At 37.3% G+C, this 19,909-nt stretch overlaps 1 protein-coding gene and 1 long non-coding RNA gene across 2 annotated transcripts in view; both read left to right on the forward strand.

The window, feature by feature from the left end:
- LOC130088442 (uncharacterized) overlaps nucleotides 1-5,657 on the forward strand; it is a 46,186-nt gene extending 40,529 nt beyond the window's left edge. The window contains exon 3 of the long non-coding RNA XR_008807465.1: nucleotides 5,391-5,657. This is a non-coding gene — a long non-coding RNA (uncharacterized LOC130088442). The remainder of the gene's footprint in view (nucleotides 1-5,390) is intronic.
- A 21-nt stretch (nucleotides 5,658-5,678) lies between these two features.
- rarab (retinoic acid receptor, alpha b) overlaps nucleotides 5,679-19,909 on the forward strand; it is a 92,274-nt gene continuing 78,043 nt past the window's right edge. The window contains exon 1 of the mRNA XM_056255185.1: nucleotides 5,679-6,061. Within this exon, the coding sequence (XP_056111160.1) occupies nucleotides 5,911-6,061 (151 nt within the window). The 5' untranslated portion in view covers nucleotides 5,679-5,910. The remainder of the gene's footprint in view (nucleotides 6,062-19,909) is intronic.

Below are 19,909 nucleotides of genomic sequence, written 5' to 3' on the forward strand. Positions count from 1 at the left end.
AAATGAAAAAGAAAAAAATCCATTCCATATGATTTTAACAACATCGCAAATGTTGAAGTAATAAAGGAACTATGTGTGTGTGTAAATAGAGGGCACTTCTGATGGTTTGGTATGAAACATGAGTTTCTCACTCTTGAGTGTGCGCTTGTCAGTGTTTTTGCTGAGCTGTGCATCACCTTCAAGTCTTTTTGCGTGTATGACTAGCATGGGAACTAGTGTGCCTTCACCCACACTTACTTTCATTGTCAGATTGTTTGTGTGTGTGTGTCCCTTTTTCACTGTAGTGAACATAAGCACCTCTGATTATGCCTGCCTCAGCTGGCGAGTGTTTTGATTCTAACTGTGTGTTATGTGCACTGCTCGTGTTTGAGATATGCATGCGTGAGAGCTTATATCAACGTGTAATGGGTATGTAAATGTAGTTTCATGAAGATCCAGCAAATCTCTTTGGAAGCACATTTTTCTTACATGTGCTGATAGATTTTCTCTTGAAACACGAAGTTTGATCAGGACATAATGACATGTACACTACCGTTCAAAAGTTAACTGTCAGTAATTGTTTGTTTTTGTGTGTGTGTGTGTGTTTTTGAAAGAAGTCTTAAAATATTATTACAATTTAGAATAACTCTTTTCTATTTTAATGTATTTTAAAATTGTATTTATTTGTTCCTGTGATATATCAAAGCTGTATTTTCAGTATCATTACTCCAGTCTTCAGTAGCCATGTTTCCATCCACTTGTCAATCGAATTATCTGAAGTTCGGTAAAAAACCTCATGCGAATAAAGCTGGTGAAAATGTGTTTCCATCAAACGGCTTTAAGCGGATAAAAACCTGTGCGTAATGACGTCACATGCTGTTTTGCGATCAAATTGGTATCGAATTGATTTGAGACATGTTAAGGTGTTTCCATTCATTTTCTCACCTAACTGCACAACATTCAAGCCAACATTTGCGAACAAAGTTTTACTAGGCAAAATGGATCGCACCATAATAACGTTTCCATCCGCGTTTATCGCATAAGCCGTATATCGATCAAGATAAAATCCGATGAGACCGATCGTATTTCATTTGAGTCGATATTCATGAAATTCAATCGAATTTTACTGTTTCCATAAGGCATTTTTCATTCGATATCACTTAATGCGGATAAAAACGTGTGGATGGAAACATAGCTAGTGTCACATGATCCTTCAGAAATCAGTCTAATATGATGATTTGCTGCTCAAGAAACTTCTTATTGTTATTATTATACAGTTGTGCTGCTTAATATTTTTGTGGAGACTGTGATACATTTCTTTCAGGATTCTTTCATGAATAGAAAGAATGGATATAGATAGAACAGCATTTATTTGAAACATAAATCTTTTGTAACATAAATGTCTTTACTGTCATTTTTGATCAATTGAATGTGTTCTAGGTGAACAAAATATGAATTACTTTATTATAAATCCAATAGACTTTAACTTACCTCACAAGCCCAAACCATGATTGCTAATTGCTTTGGCATTAGAGGGAGGGACATTCTCATTCTTTAAAGCATTTGATTGTACCAAACTTTGAGTCATCGATATTTTTGGTAAATTTTTACGGAATAAAAAGACTGAACATTTCAAAGGTACTTGCATTACATTTTAAAGGTTTTATCTGCTAAAGATGCATTTTCTCAACTCTTTGGAGAACACTAACATATATATTAGCCTCAAAGCTAACAGTTGATATTGATATTGTATACACTTGATATTGTTTCTTGTCATAAATCTAATAACATCTAGTGAGTTTATGCTTAAAACTGTTCAACCATCTTACTGAAACGTTTCACATAAATGTATAGCTACTCTTTTTCCTTCTTGGTGTCTTCATTTGTGTCTATCTATCATTCACACAAATACATGAGTCCTCTAATCTCTCTTTATCACCCGTTCTCACACACTCTCAGGCATTGAATTAGTTTGAATTAGTGAGTTCATTGCTATGTAAAGGGGACCAGTGGGGTTTTAACCTACTTAGTACGCCGTTTAATAATGTATGAGTGAGATTCGAGAGCCGTGTGCAGCACAATAAGGTGTCTTCACTCTCTTTCTCGGCTTTGATCTCTCCCTCTTGCTGCCTTCTTTTTATACTTTTTCTCTCGGTTTTTCATTCCCCTTCGAGCGGTACATCCATGATGCTCTGCATGCCTTCAGGGAGATTCATAATCCATATTCCATATGGGAGAATGTTTGAAGTAGATTTACTTGTGCAATATTTCGTATCTGTTGTGTTGTCCTGAGAATAGATGGGTAGAGTCGAGCAGAAAGACGCCAGATATGGTCATACAAATGGACCTGAGAGTTGCGGATAAATAGGCGCTAGGATAGTGATGAAGCACGACCGGCTTGCAGACAGACAGACTGATTACAGATAGACACTCTTTTTTTTTTTTTTGCTCATCACTGGTTCTTCAAACAGTGTTTTTCCTCCTCCTCACAGTTTGCGCTCTCACATTTTCAGGTTATGCCCAGATAGATAGTGTTAATGAGGGTTTCTGACATACGGTCTGTGTGAAGATCCTGCTCCGTGTTCCTGAGGGAACTCTACAGTTAACAAGCTCACTGGGGAAGACCTTGGCAGCATTTTCCCACGCTGTCAAGCTGGGTTCAGTGCTCAAGAACAGGCCCTGAGTGTAAATTCGCAGTCTTTCTTTCTCTAATTTCTCAGTTTATTTACATTCTTTCTGAGGTATGATGTCAAACTGGATGTATTGTGATGTTCCAGATGTCTGTCAGTTAGACCGTAATAATGGAGAACACATTCCTATGGTTATTAAACCAGAGTTCAGCAATCATTGTATCTAATCTGTGTGTGGTCTGTAGTGATTAACACTGTATAATATGGGTTATAGGTTTTTCAATGGCTAGTACTGATAATGATATCTACAGAGCAGGGTGACAATTTGACTAGGCAGACTTTTTGCGTTTTCTCTGAATATTTGGGGGAAATTCTGCTTTAAATATGTAGAACAGAGCTGAGAATACTACACTGTTATTGATACTTCTTACTAAGAACATCAATTAGGCTAGATTGTAATATGATTATAAACATGGGGTTTTACTGATGCTAACTCAGACAAGCTTTACAGACCAACACAGAGGAATGAACTGGAGATTTCCATGTGATTTTCAGTAAAATGTTTTCATGACTTACTAAAAATGATTGGATAAAATTCTTATGTGGCCTGGATTGAATTGTGACCTTAAAGCATTTTTGTGGAGAGAATTCAAATAAAAAAAGAGGTAAACACTTCTCACAGTCAACTGAAAAGTCAAAAGCCTCGTTTGAAAGCAGTTACAGGTTGTAACATTAGTGTAAGGGGCTGTTCACACATTGGTGTGTCTGAAATCGCGTACTGAGTAGTTACTACATTTGAATTTTAACTTACTTCGTGACTGTTAAAAAAGTAAGTTCTATTTAGGATGAATGCGTGTAGTTTGTATGTAATCCAGACATAAAACATTCGCCATGTTATCGTTATCATGTGACCTACCAGCGTCAGTTACGTCGCTTCGCCTCCATTCATAAATCCTCTCGTGGCTTCATGGGATAGTAAAGTGTCCATCAAATGCGCACTTCAGAATCTCGCCTGAAGAAGTAGGTCATCCAGCGACTTTTTGCCTACTGTTTTTTGAATACTATGTATTTGGACATACTACTCTGTTGGCGTACTGTTTTTCGCATGCTATATACTAGAGAAGTATTCGATTTCGGACACTAAAACTGCAAAACTTTTTCTGTTTTGGCCATTCAGTTACATAACAACAGCGTTTTGGGGGCCTGAAAAACTACAAAAATGTGAATTTGTGAAAACGGTGACGTCATGCAAATGTGTATTACGTGTTCAGTCTATAGGCGCTTAGTTTTTCTTTAGAGGGGCTTTGCTAACTTCTGGCTTGGCAGCATAATACAGCGTTTTTAATCGTTGTCAAAGATCCGTGTGAACAGGGATCGTTTTGATAATGGTGTCTTCTGTATGCGAAAAACGCAAAGGAAGAACTTTTCCATTTTTTAGTACATCGTTATCCACAGCCTAAGTCAACATAACTGTTCCTAATGATTCTACAACACGTTCAGTATGGTACTCTTTAGTTACTATTGACACTAAAATGACTTGAATCAGTATTTCTATCATTACAACTCTCGGAATAGTTTAGCATGGTAACGGATATGACAATGTTAATGTATTTGGTCTTGGCGGAATAGATCTGCTACACTTCTGCTGCTGTTTATTATTGCGGCCGCTGCTACAGAGCAAGTACAAAGACTTGCTTCTGTCAGTACATTCACAGACAAGCTGCTGTGAGCATGTAATACTGATACCACACAAATAGTGTACATTAAATTACCCTTAGAATATCTATGCAGGTGGAGCTGGGAAAGATGTCATTTAGCAAGACTTACAGCAAACACAAAACCAAACCATTTAAATGCTAAGCAGGCAACAGAGACCAATCAGTTTGTGATGTGATTGCAGATTGAATTAAGGACCTATCAGTCTGCACCATCTAGAGTTTCATGACTGAATTGGATATGTATTCATTTAGTAACATTAATTTACATTTACTTTTTATTTTGAAAAAAGTGATGGTTTTTTTCAGTAAGGATGCAGTACATTGATTAAAAGTGAAAGTAATAACATTTATAATTTTACAAAATATTTATATTTCAAATAAATGCTGAACTTTATAATTATCAAAAAATCCTGAAAAAAATTTATCACGGTCTAAAATATTAACCAGCACAACTGTTTTAAACGTTGATGTTTCTTGAGCATCACATCAGTTTGAATGATTTCTGAAGGATCATGTGACACTGAAGACTGGAGTAATAATGCGGAAAATTAAAACAATATTTCACAATATTAGTGTTTTATTGTTTTTTTGATCAAATTAATGCAGCCTTGGTGAGCATAAGAGACTTCTTTTCGAGAACATTTTTTTTAACTTGCAGACTTAACTTGTTCTTTCTGATTTTATACATGTCAATTTAGGAATGAAGACTGAGACATAATTTAATAATCCACAGCATGTACTTCTCAGGAATTGTTTGAAGACCTGGAAAAGCATTTATGATATAATGACAGCAAATTGAAATGAAATTGAATTAAAATTGACAATGATAGTTAGTTAAAATATTAATAATATATACAGAAAAAGTACATTATCCATTGACAAATATTCTTTTAACTGGCACAAGGGAGAGCTACATAACATTATCTGTAAATCAGCCATGTACACCTTTTTCGTTTTAGTTGTGTAATCAAATATCAATTTGAAATGCATGCCCGCAAACACATCTGACCACTAAAAATGTCCTCTTCTCTGTTCCTTTCCATTCTTTTTCTGTCTTTCTTAGGTCACCGTGTTGGACTGACTCGCTCTGAGCATTTGAGCATTTTGTGACCTCTGGAGCACCGCGTCTCGATTCCTCTTGCGTCACATCGTCCTAGTCAGTCCTCCTGAATACTGGGGGTTTGGAGTGAGCTCAGGTCCCCGTGAAGATTCAAACCAATCCGCTGCTGCTACAGAACATCCCTGTCAAACAGTGCTGGAATATACTGCCTTACATACTTCTATTCCAAGAAAACATTGGGATTGTATCCAGAGAGTTACATGACACCAAAACAAATAGCTGTACACCTGTGAGCCGTACACTGTGATCGAATGGCGTCATAACCACTCACACGCACCCTGGATCACCAATCATTAACCTGTCTCTGTCTTACAGCCACAGTAGTAAGCACCCACACGGACAATCGCAGACAAAGCTCTCCTAGTTGGATTACCAAAAGTAGATCATGATGGGAAAGTAGACATCCGGCATCACGGATAGCCTGCACAGAGGTCTGGGACTCAGTGTTGTATCTGAGCGTGCCATGTCTGGAAACGGCAACCCTTGCCCCAGCCCTTTAGGGGGCTTCCCTATGCCGCACTACCCTTACTTCTTTCCTCATATGCTAGGAGGGCTCTCCCCTCCATCACTTCCAGGACTTCCTGTCAGTGGATACAGCACTCCATCTCCTGCAAGTAAGTATCCCTCGTTTCCAGTGTGAAACATCTGCGACTTGCTATTAGAAAAATGTATTTAGGTGTGTCACACTTAAACAACAACGCATGATGGTCTGAGAAAGTGTTTTCTATAGTATGCTATTGTGAAATGTACAAGTACATAATAAATACCCGGTACCTGAGGCTAATCAATCAGGACTTACAGTTGCAGCATAGCTAAACATTAAAGGAACAGTTCATCCAAAAAATGAAAATGATGTACTTTAATAGTTTATAGTATGAATGAAAGGAAGCCCAGAACATGTTTGTGCATTCCACTGCACTGCTTTTCCATTGTTTTTATGTCAACCTACGCTAGACGGACATGTTTGACCATTGCGCTCACGTCTTTTGCATCATCTTGTGCATGACACAGCGTTCTAAAGATGTTGTACTCAAGTTATAACAAGTTAGTACTCAAGAAGTAGAACTTTTAAAAAATGTGTGTTAGGAGCTTATTTTCATTCCATCTCACATTCTGTGTAAATGGTCCTTTATAATAAACAAATAACAAGCTACTCTACAAGGGAATTTAATATCTCAAAATATGACTAAATCTCAGTTGTGACTTGTTTATTTTAAACGTTATCTCATAATTGCACAATAATTACTACAAATATCATAATGATCAATTGAATGTGTCCTTGCTGAATAGAAGAATATACAGTATATATATATATATATATATATATATATAAATAAATAAAAATATATATAATTATTATATATATATTTTTTTATCTTACAGGCCCCAAACGTTTTAACGATAGTGTAAGTAACAGATAAGACGTTCATATGACTTGTGTGCTACTGTTTATTCCAAGACTTCTAAAAGCATACGATAGCTTTTTGAGAAATGGTTAGTCATTGAAATCAGATGACTATGCAGCTCTCCAATGAAATATTCTGTATGATTCAATTCAATTCACATTTATTTGTATAGCGCTTTTCACAATACACATCATTTCAAAGCAGCTTTACAGAAAATGCACAAGTCCACATCGCACAGTCGCTATGATTGGTCTTTTACAGATGTGCTCACTACAGTCTATTCTTGCAGAAATGCTGGTTGCTATTTCTGTGTGTACTTTACAAATCACCAACTGACCATATTAAGTCTCAGGAGACCCTGGATTAAATACTGTTGAAGCCCAACTTGAATTTTCCAACAACTACTATGGGACCATTTTTAAATCTTTGAAGAGAGTCTAGCTTTTATTGCTTTGAAATTTGGCTCTTTATATCTTTTGAAAAGCTACTTCAGCATAGCTTGCATATGCATAAATGTATGAAATACACTTTAGATCAATATGTTAGAGTGACTATTTAAAATCTCTCTGAAGTTTTGGTTCATTTTTTATTGTGATCTGACAGATGTTTTTATGCTCAGCTTTATTCTCTGTTCCACTAACATGCATTGAATTTAATTACAGCCGTACATGATCCTAATGTATCATAAGGTCTTAATGTGTCAGATCTCATCGGTTGTTTGGCCTGTTCTGCACTTTGAGGTGCAAAAACCACCGGAATGTTTTTGGGCAAAACCGAGATGCCATGCTGCCCACAGCGCCTGGGGTTATGAGCGTCCTTATGTGAACTACAACTGTGTGTGTTAGCTTGGTCTGTTTGTGCAAGAATATTTGCATGCGAGTTCTTGATTTTTACTGAATGAACCATGAAAAATCTTTAATATAAACAATAGGGCTGTTCAGTATATCCCAAAAATCATCTTAAATATCTTTCATTGTTTTTGACAATATTTTATATATTTCTTTGATATTTATTAATTTGCTCTAATATAGGTTAAAAGGAAGAACCATCATCAAGTATAAGTACTTAAATGTAAACATTGCTGATTTGTGGCTCTTTCAAAACATTTGAGTATCCCAACCAGCCCAAAGTAATACTGGCTCAACCAATTGTGTGAATTTGGGGCGGGACTATCTGCTTAAACTGATGGGACACGCCTAAACTTTTTTGAGAATAGATTTGGGTAATGATGCAAATCACAATTCGTAAAAAATGACCGTTTGAACCGATTCACGGAACATTTTTTTTTTTTTGCTAATACTACTACTAAAGAAAATAGCAATTTTATTTTGAATGACTCAAATCACTGAGTCAACGTTTTTAATTGATTCATTTTGAAAATGACAGCTGCTACTGTCAAAGAAAACTAGCCAAGAAATCTAGACGCACCCTAGCGGCAGCAAATGTTATTTTGCTGCCAGTTACGTCTGGCAACTCTCCGTTGGCTTGCGAGCTGGAAAAACCAAACTCTAGTCAGGCCAATCACATCGTGTATAGAGTCGGTGGGCGGGCTTAACATAATGACGGCAGAGTTGCGATGGTTCCGCGTGAATTCCCTGCTACTTGAAACCAGAAGAAGATGACTGCTGCTACGGGCGAACAGCGGTCTTTCGAATCAGCTTTGGCCACGACTCTTAAGCTTTTCTTTGAGAAAAGAACAAAGAACGGCACTGAAGTCATTCTTAATGTGTCACCTACGTCACCTTCTTCGTTGCTCTGGTTGGTTGTAGCGCTATCCTATTGCGTGCAGAGGGAATTTGAAAGACAACCGTTTATCCCGCCCCTCGGATTGAGCCCTACCAATGGTGTGTTCCCAGACCCAACATCTTGATGTGGGTCTGGCTTGTCAGGCTAAAAGAAAACGGTCATTTTAAGTAATGGCGGCAATCACTGTATGAGAGTTTTTGTTTGATTAATTAAAAATGACAGTTTGAGCTGATTCATGGAAATGATTCAAACTCTTATGCTGTTCTTTCTACTGATGTGTATGCTATTAAAACATTGTTGTAAGACAAGTTTGTATTGCAAAAATAGATCTGTAGGAAAATGTACTTGCCAAATAAAAAGTACATTCAAATCACAATATGTATTATAATATAATATTATATAATATAATATTACTATTACAAGGCCATAATGAGTAAATTATACACAGGATGATTTCTAGTTTCCCTTGTCTTCAATCGTAGCCTTTCAATCATCCCTGCCGAGAGGAAGAGTTGTCGTGTGGTTCAGCTGATCTGTGGAGACGTCCACTTTGCACACTTGAAATGACAGTACATAATGTTTTGACTCGGTGGGTGGGAGCACATCTTGAGTCAGCTACTGATGCAGTGGCTGCCGCCAACCACCGTCGGCAGGGAGGATTTGGCAGTCAGTCAGCGGCTGCTCCCTCCTGGGCCTGGAGCTACTAATGTGCCTCTCTGCATAGTGCTATGTGACGAACAACCCTCTGACGCTTTTGGGGGCTAATTATTACACACCCCATGCTGACTTGCGGAAAGACTCCGCACGCTGTCAGGCGAGAAAAGGCGCGCATCAAAAATTTGGCGCCCCATGTGAGAAAAGGGAGATGGGGGTGTTGTGGGAACGTTATTATTTTGCTTACAGAGGATGATGCAAAAGTTTGCATGGAATTTCCTCTGGTAAGCCTATTAGTCAAGGAGACTGTATCACCGTGAAACCCAAATAAGTGTGTTGGTTTGGCTTTGGGAGCTGTGTTTGCATGAGGTCCAAATGAGAGAACATGGATCGATGGGGTGCAGAGCATTTATTTATCGTCTTCCGCAGGAGTTGGGCTATGGAATATTGATGGATATGGAGGTGCCTGTTATTGTCGAGCTCTCCTAACTTGACTTAAACAGCCGCTTGAAGGAATCCCCAGGGTGCTTCTTGTCACTTGCTGTGCTGTAATGATGTGTCAACTGCCAGGCACAGAATTCAAGCAGCTGGAAGGTACGGTGATTAGATTTGGACTCAATGGAGTTATGCAGAACTAGCAGACTTTTACCTCCGATTTGGGCATCTTAGTTAGCAGGTTATGTGAGTGTTTCAGTGTGGTTACTAGAAAGGAAGTTGGACCCCTGTCCTCCTGATGAAGTTTGAAAGTGATTCTAACTCTGATGCTCATGCATGTACAAGGTTTATAAGTCTCGGCACTTCATTCATGAATTACTCGGCTATCATCATAGAAGCTTTGTATACTAAAAAAAGCAAGTGACCAGATTTCACAAAGTGTCAGTGAAGTATGCCATGAATGACTCAGCTCTTTTTGAACACCTCTGAGGTCTGCGAAGACTCATTCGGATTTCATTAGTGTCGCTAGCAAATGTAGTGTATTTTGCAATTCAGCAAACTGCACTGAAAAGTGTGTTTCCAAAATGCACATGGGGGGGTTGACATGACATTTTCAGGAGTGTCCTGCAGTGTAAGATTGCTATACTTCATTTAAAGTACTATAACAAAAATGTTCTAAATAATTTATGGGTAATAATTAAACATACTTTGTATGACCACATTAAATAAGAGACAGCATGCAATTTATTAATTTATTTATTGGTTGATTGATTTATAAATAACATTATTTATCTATTTATTAATAACAATTGTTATTTATATGTTTATTTTTATAGTTTGTGCTCAGGTTCTCAGTCTCCACCAGTGTTAGCGCAGGCTAATGAAGTGTGTTACCCTGATCAGGCCTGTCAGGCGTTGTGTTCTTTTGGGTCTTCCAGACAATTTTCAACAAATCTGGTCTGCTGTATGTTTTTGTATAGCCCTAATCTTTGATAGCTCCATTTCCTCAGATTCAAACTTCTGTTCTGTCACAAGCTCCCCCAAGCACCACTTGAGTTAAATATAGAACGCAGTTTAATGCCACAAAAGTGGTTAGCATCAGCTACCAACAACCCCTGCCTGCTTCCCTCTAGGGTCCCTGCAGAAAGAAAAGCATAGAAATATTCAAAGCACGGCAACTGTGCTCAGTTCTGTTGGGAAATGAAGATGACTCTCCTTGGTTCGGTTTATTAATTTTTGATATGTTGTTGCTGCTGTGTCTCATTGGCTTTTCGTAAGCAACAGCAGAATGAGTTGGCTAATGCGACAGGAGTGTCTTTTTATACTACTACATTTCCCTCGATGTTTAGGTGACCTTTAGCCTTGACGTGTAGCTGTGCTGTGTTGAATCATTTGCATGATTGAGATGCATGACAAAGCCAACAAAATGTTGAATCCCTCTCAGTGCTGAATCAAGTCTATACTTACATCTCCGTTTATTGTCACTTACAGCACTGTTAAGTCAAGTCACCTTTATTCATGTTGCGCTTTGTACAATACAAATAGTTTCAAAGCAGCTTTACAGTGATAACAGGAAAATGATTTAATTATGCGAACAGAGGTCGTTTTGGCTGGAAAGCAGCTCTAAAAATATAAATAGCGTCATTTGTTCAGCTGAAGTCAGTTTAGTGTTGATACAGTTCCGTTGTAAAGATCATCATTATTAAAATAGTTCATTTTATCTATAAAGCAGCTCTGGAGAAAACAGTGATGTCATTGTCCAGCTCAGTTCAGTTCTTATACAACAGCGTCTGTACAGTCAGATCAATCATATTGCTGACTATTAAGTACAATACAATACAATGTTTATTTATAAAGCACATTTAAAAACAACCAAGGCTGACCAAAGTGCTTTACAGAACAGAAAGAATAAAGAGAAAAAAAAAAGAAAAAAAAGACAATAAAGAAACACAAACCAATAGATAAACAATAATCGTGCCTAAATCAAGGAGTATAAAAAGCCAAATAAAATAAATAAGTCTTTAAAGAAGATTTGAAGGTGGAACCAGAGGGAGCTAATCTAATGTAGAGAGGTAGACTGTTCCAAAGTTTTGGGCCTGCAGTCGCAAAAGTGCGATCGCCTCGTTTTTTAAGTCTAAATCTAGGCACAATGAGTAGACAGTGATCACTAGATCTGGTTCTAGAAGGAGTGTACGGACGGAGTAGATCGGTCAGATACTGAGGGGCCAATTTGTTGAGGGCTTTATAAAAAAATTATTAAATTTTAAAATCAATTCTAAATTTGACAGGTAGCCAGTGCAGTGTGGATAAAATAGGGGTGATTGGAGTGAATTACAATAGTCTAGACGAGTTGTTATGAAAGCATGAATCACTGTTTGGAAGTTACTCTGGCTTAAAAAAGGTTTCACTTTAGAGTTGGCGAAGATTAAAAAAGCATGATTTTAACAGTACTGATCTGTTTATCAAATTTTAGGTTGTGATCATCAAACAGAAAGCCCAGATTTCTAGCGCATTGAGTTTCATATGGGGCAAGAGAACCACGGTCAGCATCAAGCACACAGTTTTCCTTGGGCCCAAATAGAATTATTTCAGTTTTATTTTCATTTAAATTTAGAAAATTACTTGAAAGCCAAAGCTTAAGTTCATTTAAACAGGCCAAGAGGAGTTGTAAACCATTTTTATCGTTATGTTTTAAAGGAAAATAGATCTGAGTATCATCAGCGTCCCCTTAGGTGTCCCCAACTAAGTAAGCCAGAGGTGACAGTGGCAAGAAACCCAAACTCCATCAGGTGACCGAATGGAGAAAAAAACCTTGGGAGAAACCAGGCTCAGTCTCTTCTGGCCAACGAACAAACACAGTGTGATTATGATTCAGGCTGCATCACAAGTCAGAAGTCAGATTTTGGATTGATAGCATTTGAAATAATTCATCCAGTTCCTTCTGCTTGAAGATCGGATTTGTCACGCCGGTACGGAGCCGAAGCTGCCCATAGATGACTTATCTAGTTCTTGTGGTATTTGCTGAGAATCTGTACCGATGGCTGTCATGTCGACAAAGTCTTCATAGGGGATTGTTCTTGCTGACATGGTCTCTGCTGGCATTCAGGGCTGCGTTATGGGTGTGTCTAGGTTTAGGTCCAGATCCGGCTGACTACAGTAACTTCGGGATAAGGATGAAGCAGGCTAATATTATCATAAATGCCATTCTTCTTATGATGTAACAAATACATTGGGTGTTGTGTTGTGTACAAATAGGGAGTACTTTATTCATTGTCACTTTAATTAACACAATTATTATTGTTTAATTGCCTCATAAAAATAGTTAGATAATGTTTTTTTATGATTTGTTAACAACTTATTAACCATATAAGTAATGTACAGTATTTTTAAACCAGTAGTAGGGGTTGTTAATATGGTTATTAGGAGTAAATAATTCTCACTTTAGATTAGGTCACAGAACATCGGAAAATGTCATTAAAGGTAGGGTAGGCAATTTCAGAGAGGCTAGCAATAGCAAGCTAGCTTTGAAAGCATGCAATCTAACTATAAATGATAACTATACACTAATAGTTTGCAAATGATTTGTAAGTACTTTATTTCTGTATACTTATAAAGTGTTACTTTAGATTTTAACTTAAAGGAATAGCAATAAATTGTCAAAGATCTCCTAGAGCGCTGTCCCTTTAAGAGCACATTAGCGCACGTTTATTTCTTAGTTCCGTTGAGCTCATTGGGTTTGTATCCTGAAGAAAAGTACAACACCCTTCATTAATATTAATTTGAGGTGCACAGTAAACTGTTTAAGACTACTCACACAAACTCTTTTATATTAACTAAACTACCAGTGATCATTCTAATCAATTGGTTTTAATTTGCTACGCTCTATTTTTTTCAAGGACTATCTTAACCAGCATCCCAGAGGTCCCTCCTCTATTATAACGAGCACTTGTGTTTGTAATTCAAACTGAATATTTATCCATCTTTCATATATTATGTTTTGATGCCTAAATTCACTTACTAACTATTCATTTTAGTGTTTTAACTTTCTTTCTTCGTTCTTTCCTTTTTGCAAGAGTATTATGTCCATTATACAGAATATTCCCACATGAACTTTGACCTTGTTTACCAAACATATCCAAAACCTGAAGTACACTTCTGGCACTGCGTTTGACACATCTCTCTGGTGCTCGTCAGACTGGTGGTTTGCAGTCCGTGGCCGATACAAGAGCTGCCTGTCCTACACTAGCTGCCTGGAAGACATTTTGATAGATGTCATGCTACAGTCGTTGACTCACAGTTGCTTGTGTGAGGAGATGGGCCTGTCAGAGGGTCCCTGGTTCCGCTCTGGCTCCTAGAAGTGTGAAAATGCTGCCTGTCTGCTCTGGCAGGGGCTGCCCATGTCGTTTAGCTTTCGGATGTCATCAGGATTCCCGTCTTCTCTGAAAGAGGAGCAGAACACCATTGTTTGTCAGACCTGCTGTTTCTACTCCTCTTCACAGTGGATATTTACTCTGTGCTGGCCATGTGGATGATGGATCTGCATCTGGCAGCCTCCGCCTGGGACGCGCCTGGGCTGGGCGTTCAGCCTGCGGGCCTGTCAGGGTGATATTTATGTCCCCTAACCTTCCAACCAGGGCCACCATGTCACTAGTTCATTCACTAGTTAGGTTAGGATGTTTAATCACATTTCAGTTGCAATTGAAATAATGAGTCTCAAGTAGTAATTTGCATTAATTTTGATAAATTGCCCATCCTGCAAATGCAAAATGGAAGTACGAACCAGACCAAACATTTTAAGTTGATCTACAGTATGCATGTCCAGACGCATCGAGCTGTGGTGCTCATGTCAAAAATGCCGGTTCAAACTTTTAACATCAATAAAATGGCAAAGAGTTAATCTACAGTCTGTTTTAGGGGGAAAAATTGTTGTCAAATGCATCTATTTTTCAGATGCCTGGATGAGGAATTGGCAGAGCGACCTTTGCCAGGAGAATCGTCACTGCTCATTTCCGTGTGTCTAACATGACTGCCCTTCTCTGGATGCCCGGAGCAATGGAGCGATCTCATGACAATCTCACTGTTACACTTCGCTTATGTCTGAGACGAGCATGGCTGTTGTTGTTGTTGTTTTGAGCAGGTTGATTTGATACATGCTGATGTTGTTTACTTCCACCTGACTTTACCGCTCATCGTATTCATTTCACCGCCCATCTCTGATCTGCAGACATCGGTTTGACCCGATCAGTAGTTTTATAAACACAGGTTGTTATATAACTTCTAAAATTCTTAAAGTATTTAAATGAACGTCATCATATTTATCCCAGTAGACATTTAGCTGAAGTTTATTTCTTGTGCTATTTCATCATGTGTTAGTGGTTGAAGTGGTTAACTATTCTGTATGTTACATACTTGTAAGGGTTGTCATAACTCTTAAAGGGATGGTTTACCCAAAAATGACAATTCTTTGTCGTTCCAAACCTGTATGACTTTATTATTTTCAGTGGAAAACAAATAAAGACTATTTAAAAACACCTTTCAAAACTACAGTTCATTGTGACCATGTTTGTCAAGCCCCATAAGGGATAAAAACACCAGAAAAGCACCAAAAAAGTCCATATGACAGACGAAACAGGAACAGACTGGTGCACCATTTTTTAGTATGACATAATTACCTCAAACCGGTTTCATCTAAAGGGACCATATTTGATTTGAACATAAGGCTAATTTGTGATCTATTGTATGGCTTTAGAAAATGGTTCAAAAGTCTGGGGTTGGTAGGATTTTTTTTTATGTTTTCAATTTTGTTTTAGAAATCTCGTGTGCTCACCACAAAAATACAGTAAAAACAGTAAAATAATGAAATATTACAATTAAAAATAATTGTTTTCTATTTTGTTACGTTTTAAAATGTAGTGTATCCGGTCGTGTCAAAGCTGAATTTTCAGCATCATTACTCCAGTCTTCAGAGTCACATGATCCTTCAGAAATCATTCCAATATGATGATTTGCTGCAAGAAACTTTTCTTATTATTAATGTTGAAAACAGTCGTGCTGCTTAATATTTTTATTTCAGGATTCATTGATGAATAGAAAGTTCAGCATTTATTTGAAGCAGAAATAATTTTCAACATTATAAATGTCTTTGCTGTCACTTTTGATAAATGAAATGCATCCTTGCTAATAAAAGTATTAGTAATTTCCTTAAATTCTTTTTTTTTTAACATCTTTCAAACTTTTGAACAGTAGTGCATAGTGTGTAAGTTAATCAAATAAAAAGAACGTTTTATGTTTGGTAAAGTATTTCTTGGCTACGAAGTTAATATTACTAGGGCTTTTATTTTATTTCTCCGTTTTATTTTGGTAATTTTTTTTATTGACAGTGAGCTATAGAAAAGACTGTATATTTGTTGGGGGGAAAAAGTGGGAATATTGGGAAATGACTTGGGCCTTGACCCTGCATCGTGTCTTAGTATGCGTGTTAACCGTTGGGCCACAGCCCTGACTGCGCTCTTCCTACTTGGCAACATGACAATTTATCTTAAACCCATTTAACATCAACCGCAAATGTTTGTCTTTACACGTCAGTCTGAGCGCTGACAAGAACGTAGTTTCCTTTAAGTCGGGTCTGTGTCATGGTGTCAACCACACACTCCCCTTTCTACTTATTGTGAAAAGGTGTTACAAGCTGATGAGAATGTGTCTAGGCATTTTTTTCAGCACTGTTCATCATCAGACAGTGGGTCTGTATTGCAGTGCATCCTCAGGCCGGTCAGCATTGCCATCTAATGAGTCATTGGCCCAGACTAACAGCCATATTCTGCTCGCGTGCAGCGCATCTCATGTTGGCTCAGGCGGCATCAACTGATCCCAGTGTCCACACAATGTGCAGCGGGGGGCAACCAGACAGGGTGGCGACCGTACAGCCTGCAGGCATCTTAAATCACCCTGGGTCAGGCGGCCTCTCGGAGAAGAATCTCTCCTTTGGGTCTTGAATTTCTTGCTTTTCTCTCTGTCTTGCTCATGTGCTGCATCTTCATGGCTTAATGACAGCACCCTTTCTGACTATCAGAAACTCTAGAGTTTATTTGTATTGGGTGGGGTTTTCTTCTGTTGTTTTTTTTTTTTTTGTGTGTGTGTTTGCAATTGAATGTTTCTTCAAATATAGGGACCTTGTCCCAGGGGTTGATTTTTATTAAAACTTCAGCATTATATTTTTGTTATATGATGGTCACATTAGAACGTTTTAAAATAGATTTGTTTGATTTATAATTGTCATAATTCTCAATCTTAAAATTTGAAAGCCCATTAAAAAATATTTATTTATTTATTGTATTTACGCCAGATCATTTTTACTATACTGTTCAAAAAATTTTTTTAAAGAAATTAATACTTATAATGTTACATTAGAAAAGCTTAAGAGAACAGCATTTATTTGAAATAGAACTATTTCAAATAAATACTGTTCTCTTAAGCTTTTCTATTCATCAGAGAATCCTGAAAAAGTATTTCTTAAAAATAACAAGCAGCTCAACTGTTTTCAACATTGATAATAATCAGAAATGTTTCTTGAGCAGCAAATCGTCATATATAAGAATGATTTCTGTAATCATTCAGAATGATTCAGTAATGATGTTGATAATTCAGCTTTGACATCACAGGAATAATTTCAAAATATATTTAATTAGAAAACAGTTATTTGAAATTGTAACAATATTTTGGGTATGTATTACACATTTATTTTAATTTTATAAAACAATACATTAACATTTTATGAACATATTTAATTGTGTGTATTTGTGATATGTAAAATGCTATCTATGAAATTAGCTTCAGCAGGGCATGGGAGAAGGGTACCATTTTTCTCCAGAAACATTTGAAATGTAATTTACATCACATTAAATTATTGCATGATTAAAGGTGGTAGATTATGTCATATAAATTATGCTGTAATGGAAATGTTTATGGCGGATCAGAAAAAAAAATTCAAAAATGTATTGTTATTTTATGTATGTATGTCCAAAAGTGGTTGAAGTTGAAGAAACCCAGTTGAAGATAAACTCTTAATAACTGAAATCTTAATAGCAGCCATTATACAATCGGTGAGATACGTTCAAGTGCATAGCAAAGGATCTTTCCGACAACCTAAAGCCGTCACATTCACCCTTAAATACATTTAACATCGAGGACGCCTGGACCCCTCCATCATGATGGAGCTGGATATAGGGCAATTTTAGTGTACATGGGGAGAGACACTGGGATTCCCTTGAGAGCAGGAGGCTCTTATCATGCCTTTGGGACAGGCCTCAGGGTGACACTGTTAAAAGAACTGCACTCCCAAGTCGCTAAAAGCCTGTTATAGTAACTGCTGTTATTGCTCCTATTCTGATCTCTCGCTCATTGACTCGACCTTCACTAGTCCTTGCATTGGAAATGAGGGCAAGCACGAACACTTGGCACTGAAAGGGAGGTGTGTGTGTGTGTGGGTCAAATCTGATTAGTCTAGCATACTGGATGAGTGTGAAAAGCATTTTCTCACTGGTACGCTCAGAAAAAGTCTTCACACTCCGTATAGCCTGCTGCTTTTATATAACTTAAAGTGATCATAATTAGAGTATCAGCTGAGGTGGTTTGGCTTCTGACTCATAAAAAGGCTTTTGTGTGCTTGTATATGATCCAGATCTTCATTGAGCTCCTGTCATGATCTGAAAAAAGTTAATGTCTGCTGATCATAAAACAAAGATTCATTGATTCGGTCCTGCAGTTTGCTCCTGACCCATATTGCTTCCGCAATGTGATGATGGAAGGAAGTCCAACAGGATATTCAGTGACAAAAAAAATTTAGGGCTGGACTTGATTTTATACATCAGGATTGATTGGCTCGTGAAAAATGTGTGTAGGCTACTATATACCATAACTGAGACGGACCAGCCCACATGAATTAGGTCATGTCACTGGAAAAGGAAAGTTGTTTTAGAGAGTAAGTTAATAAAGCTTTTTTTTTCTAGGGTAACATATACACAATTTAATTCTGTGCAAGTGAGCAGTAAGAGCAAAAAAAAAAAAGTTCACTCTGTAGGTTATGTTTTTCTTTGTAGCTCTGTTTCCAAACTGTTTTGTGATGTCATACATGTAAACAATGTTTCATAATCTTAATTATTCTGTCTGTTAACATGCCTCGTTTTGGTCAAAGTCTAAGGTGGCATTGCATGTAGCCTTTATGGAGAAGACAGTCCCAGAATGCATTGCATAATGCATAGAAACATACGTTCAGTATTAGTATTAATCAGTATTATTTATATACTATTATAGTATGTATTAATATTTTAAATTGGCTTTTATTTTTATATTTTCAGATTTTGATTTAATTTTAGTTTGAGTATTGTTATGTGCTTTTTATTAGGTTTTTTTATATTTGTATTTAGCTTTATTTTCATTTAGGTTTTAGTCATTTAAGTGCTTCAACTTATTTTATTTTAAAGCGAGAGCTTACAAAAGCAACAGAAAACAACCTGTTCTATACGTTGGGGTTACATTGTTCAGGAACAGTGTTTAAAATAAATTTCAACCACTCTAAGTTTGACAGCCTTAGGAAGGTCAAACAATTAGGGCTGTCAACTTTAGTCGTTTAGTCGACTAATCGGTCGATGCCGTCTTGGTCGACTGACATTCTTATTGGTCGACCAGTTGCATTTTTTTTTTTTTTTTTACCAATAGAAAGAAATTTTCAATGATTTACTCCTTGATATTTATTCCTTTATAAGCAGTTAAATATTACTGTATTCTAAATATAATTAGCCTATGGTTTATCCCCAACTTTAAATGCTTTAATTTAGGCTATTTTGTAACAGCGCCACAGTTTAGCGCACACACATAGAACACTCGGCTCGCACCTGTGGCCGGCTGCGCTGCTGCTTCGTGCTCAGTGAGGGATATAGGTAGTTTAGCTGTATTCATTCAGTTAGAACGCTACTTGTTTCGGTTTTTATGTTTTTATACACTATATGTTTGTATCTCGATGCGGCGTGGACGCACTTGGGAAAAAAAGAGCGCGTCGCACCGCGACCGTTGCTTCCATCATTAGCCCACACCGCGCGCCTACATTTGAAATCGAACTTGAGCGCGCAAAAGACGTGAGCAGTCCCTTTAACGGCTTTATCAAGCTGACTCAATAGATTGTGTTTTCTTGATATGTTTTTGTTTTTATTTGTACACTTGACGCAT

This window comes from Rhinichthys klamathensis, unplaced genomic scaffold, assembly GCF_029890125.1.
Source record: "Rhinichthys klamathensis goyatoka isolate OS25496 unplaced genomic scaffold, OSU_Roscu_1.1 h1tg000119l_1, whole genome shotgun sequence".
NCBI classification, from domain to species: Eukaryota; Metazoa; Chordata; class Actinopteri; order Cypriniformes; family Leuciscidae; genus Rhinichthys; species Rhinichthys klamathensis.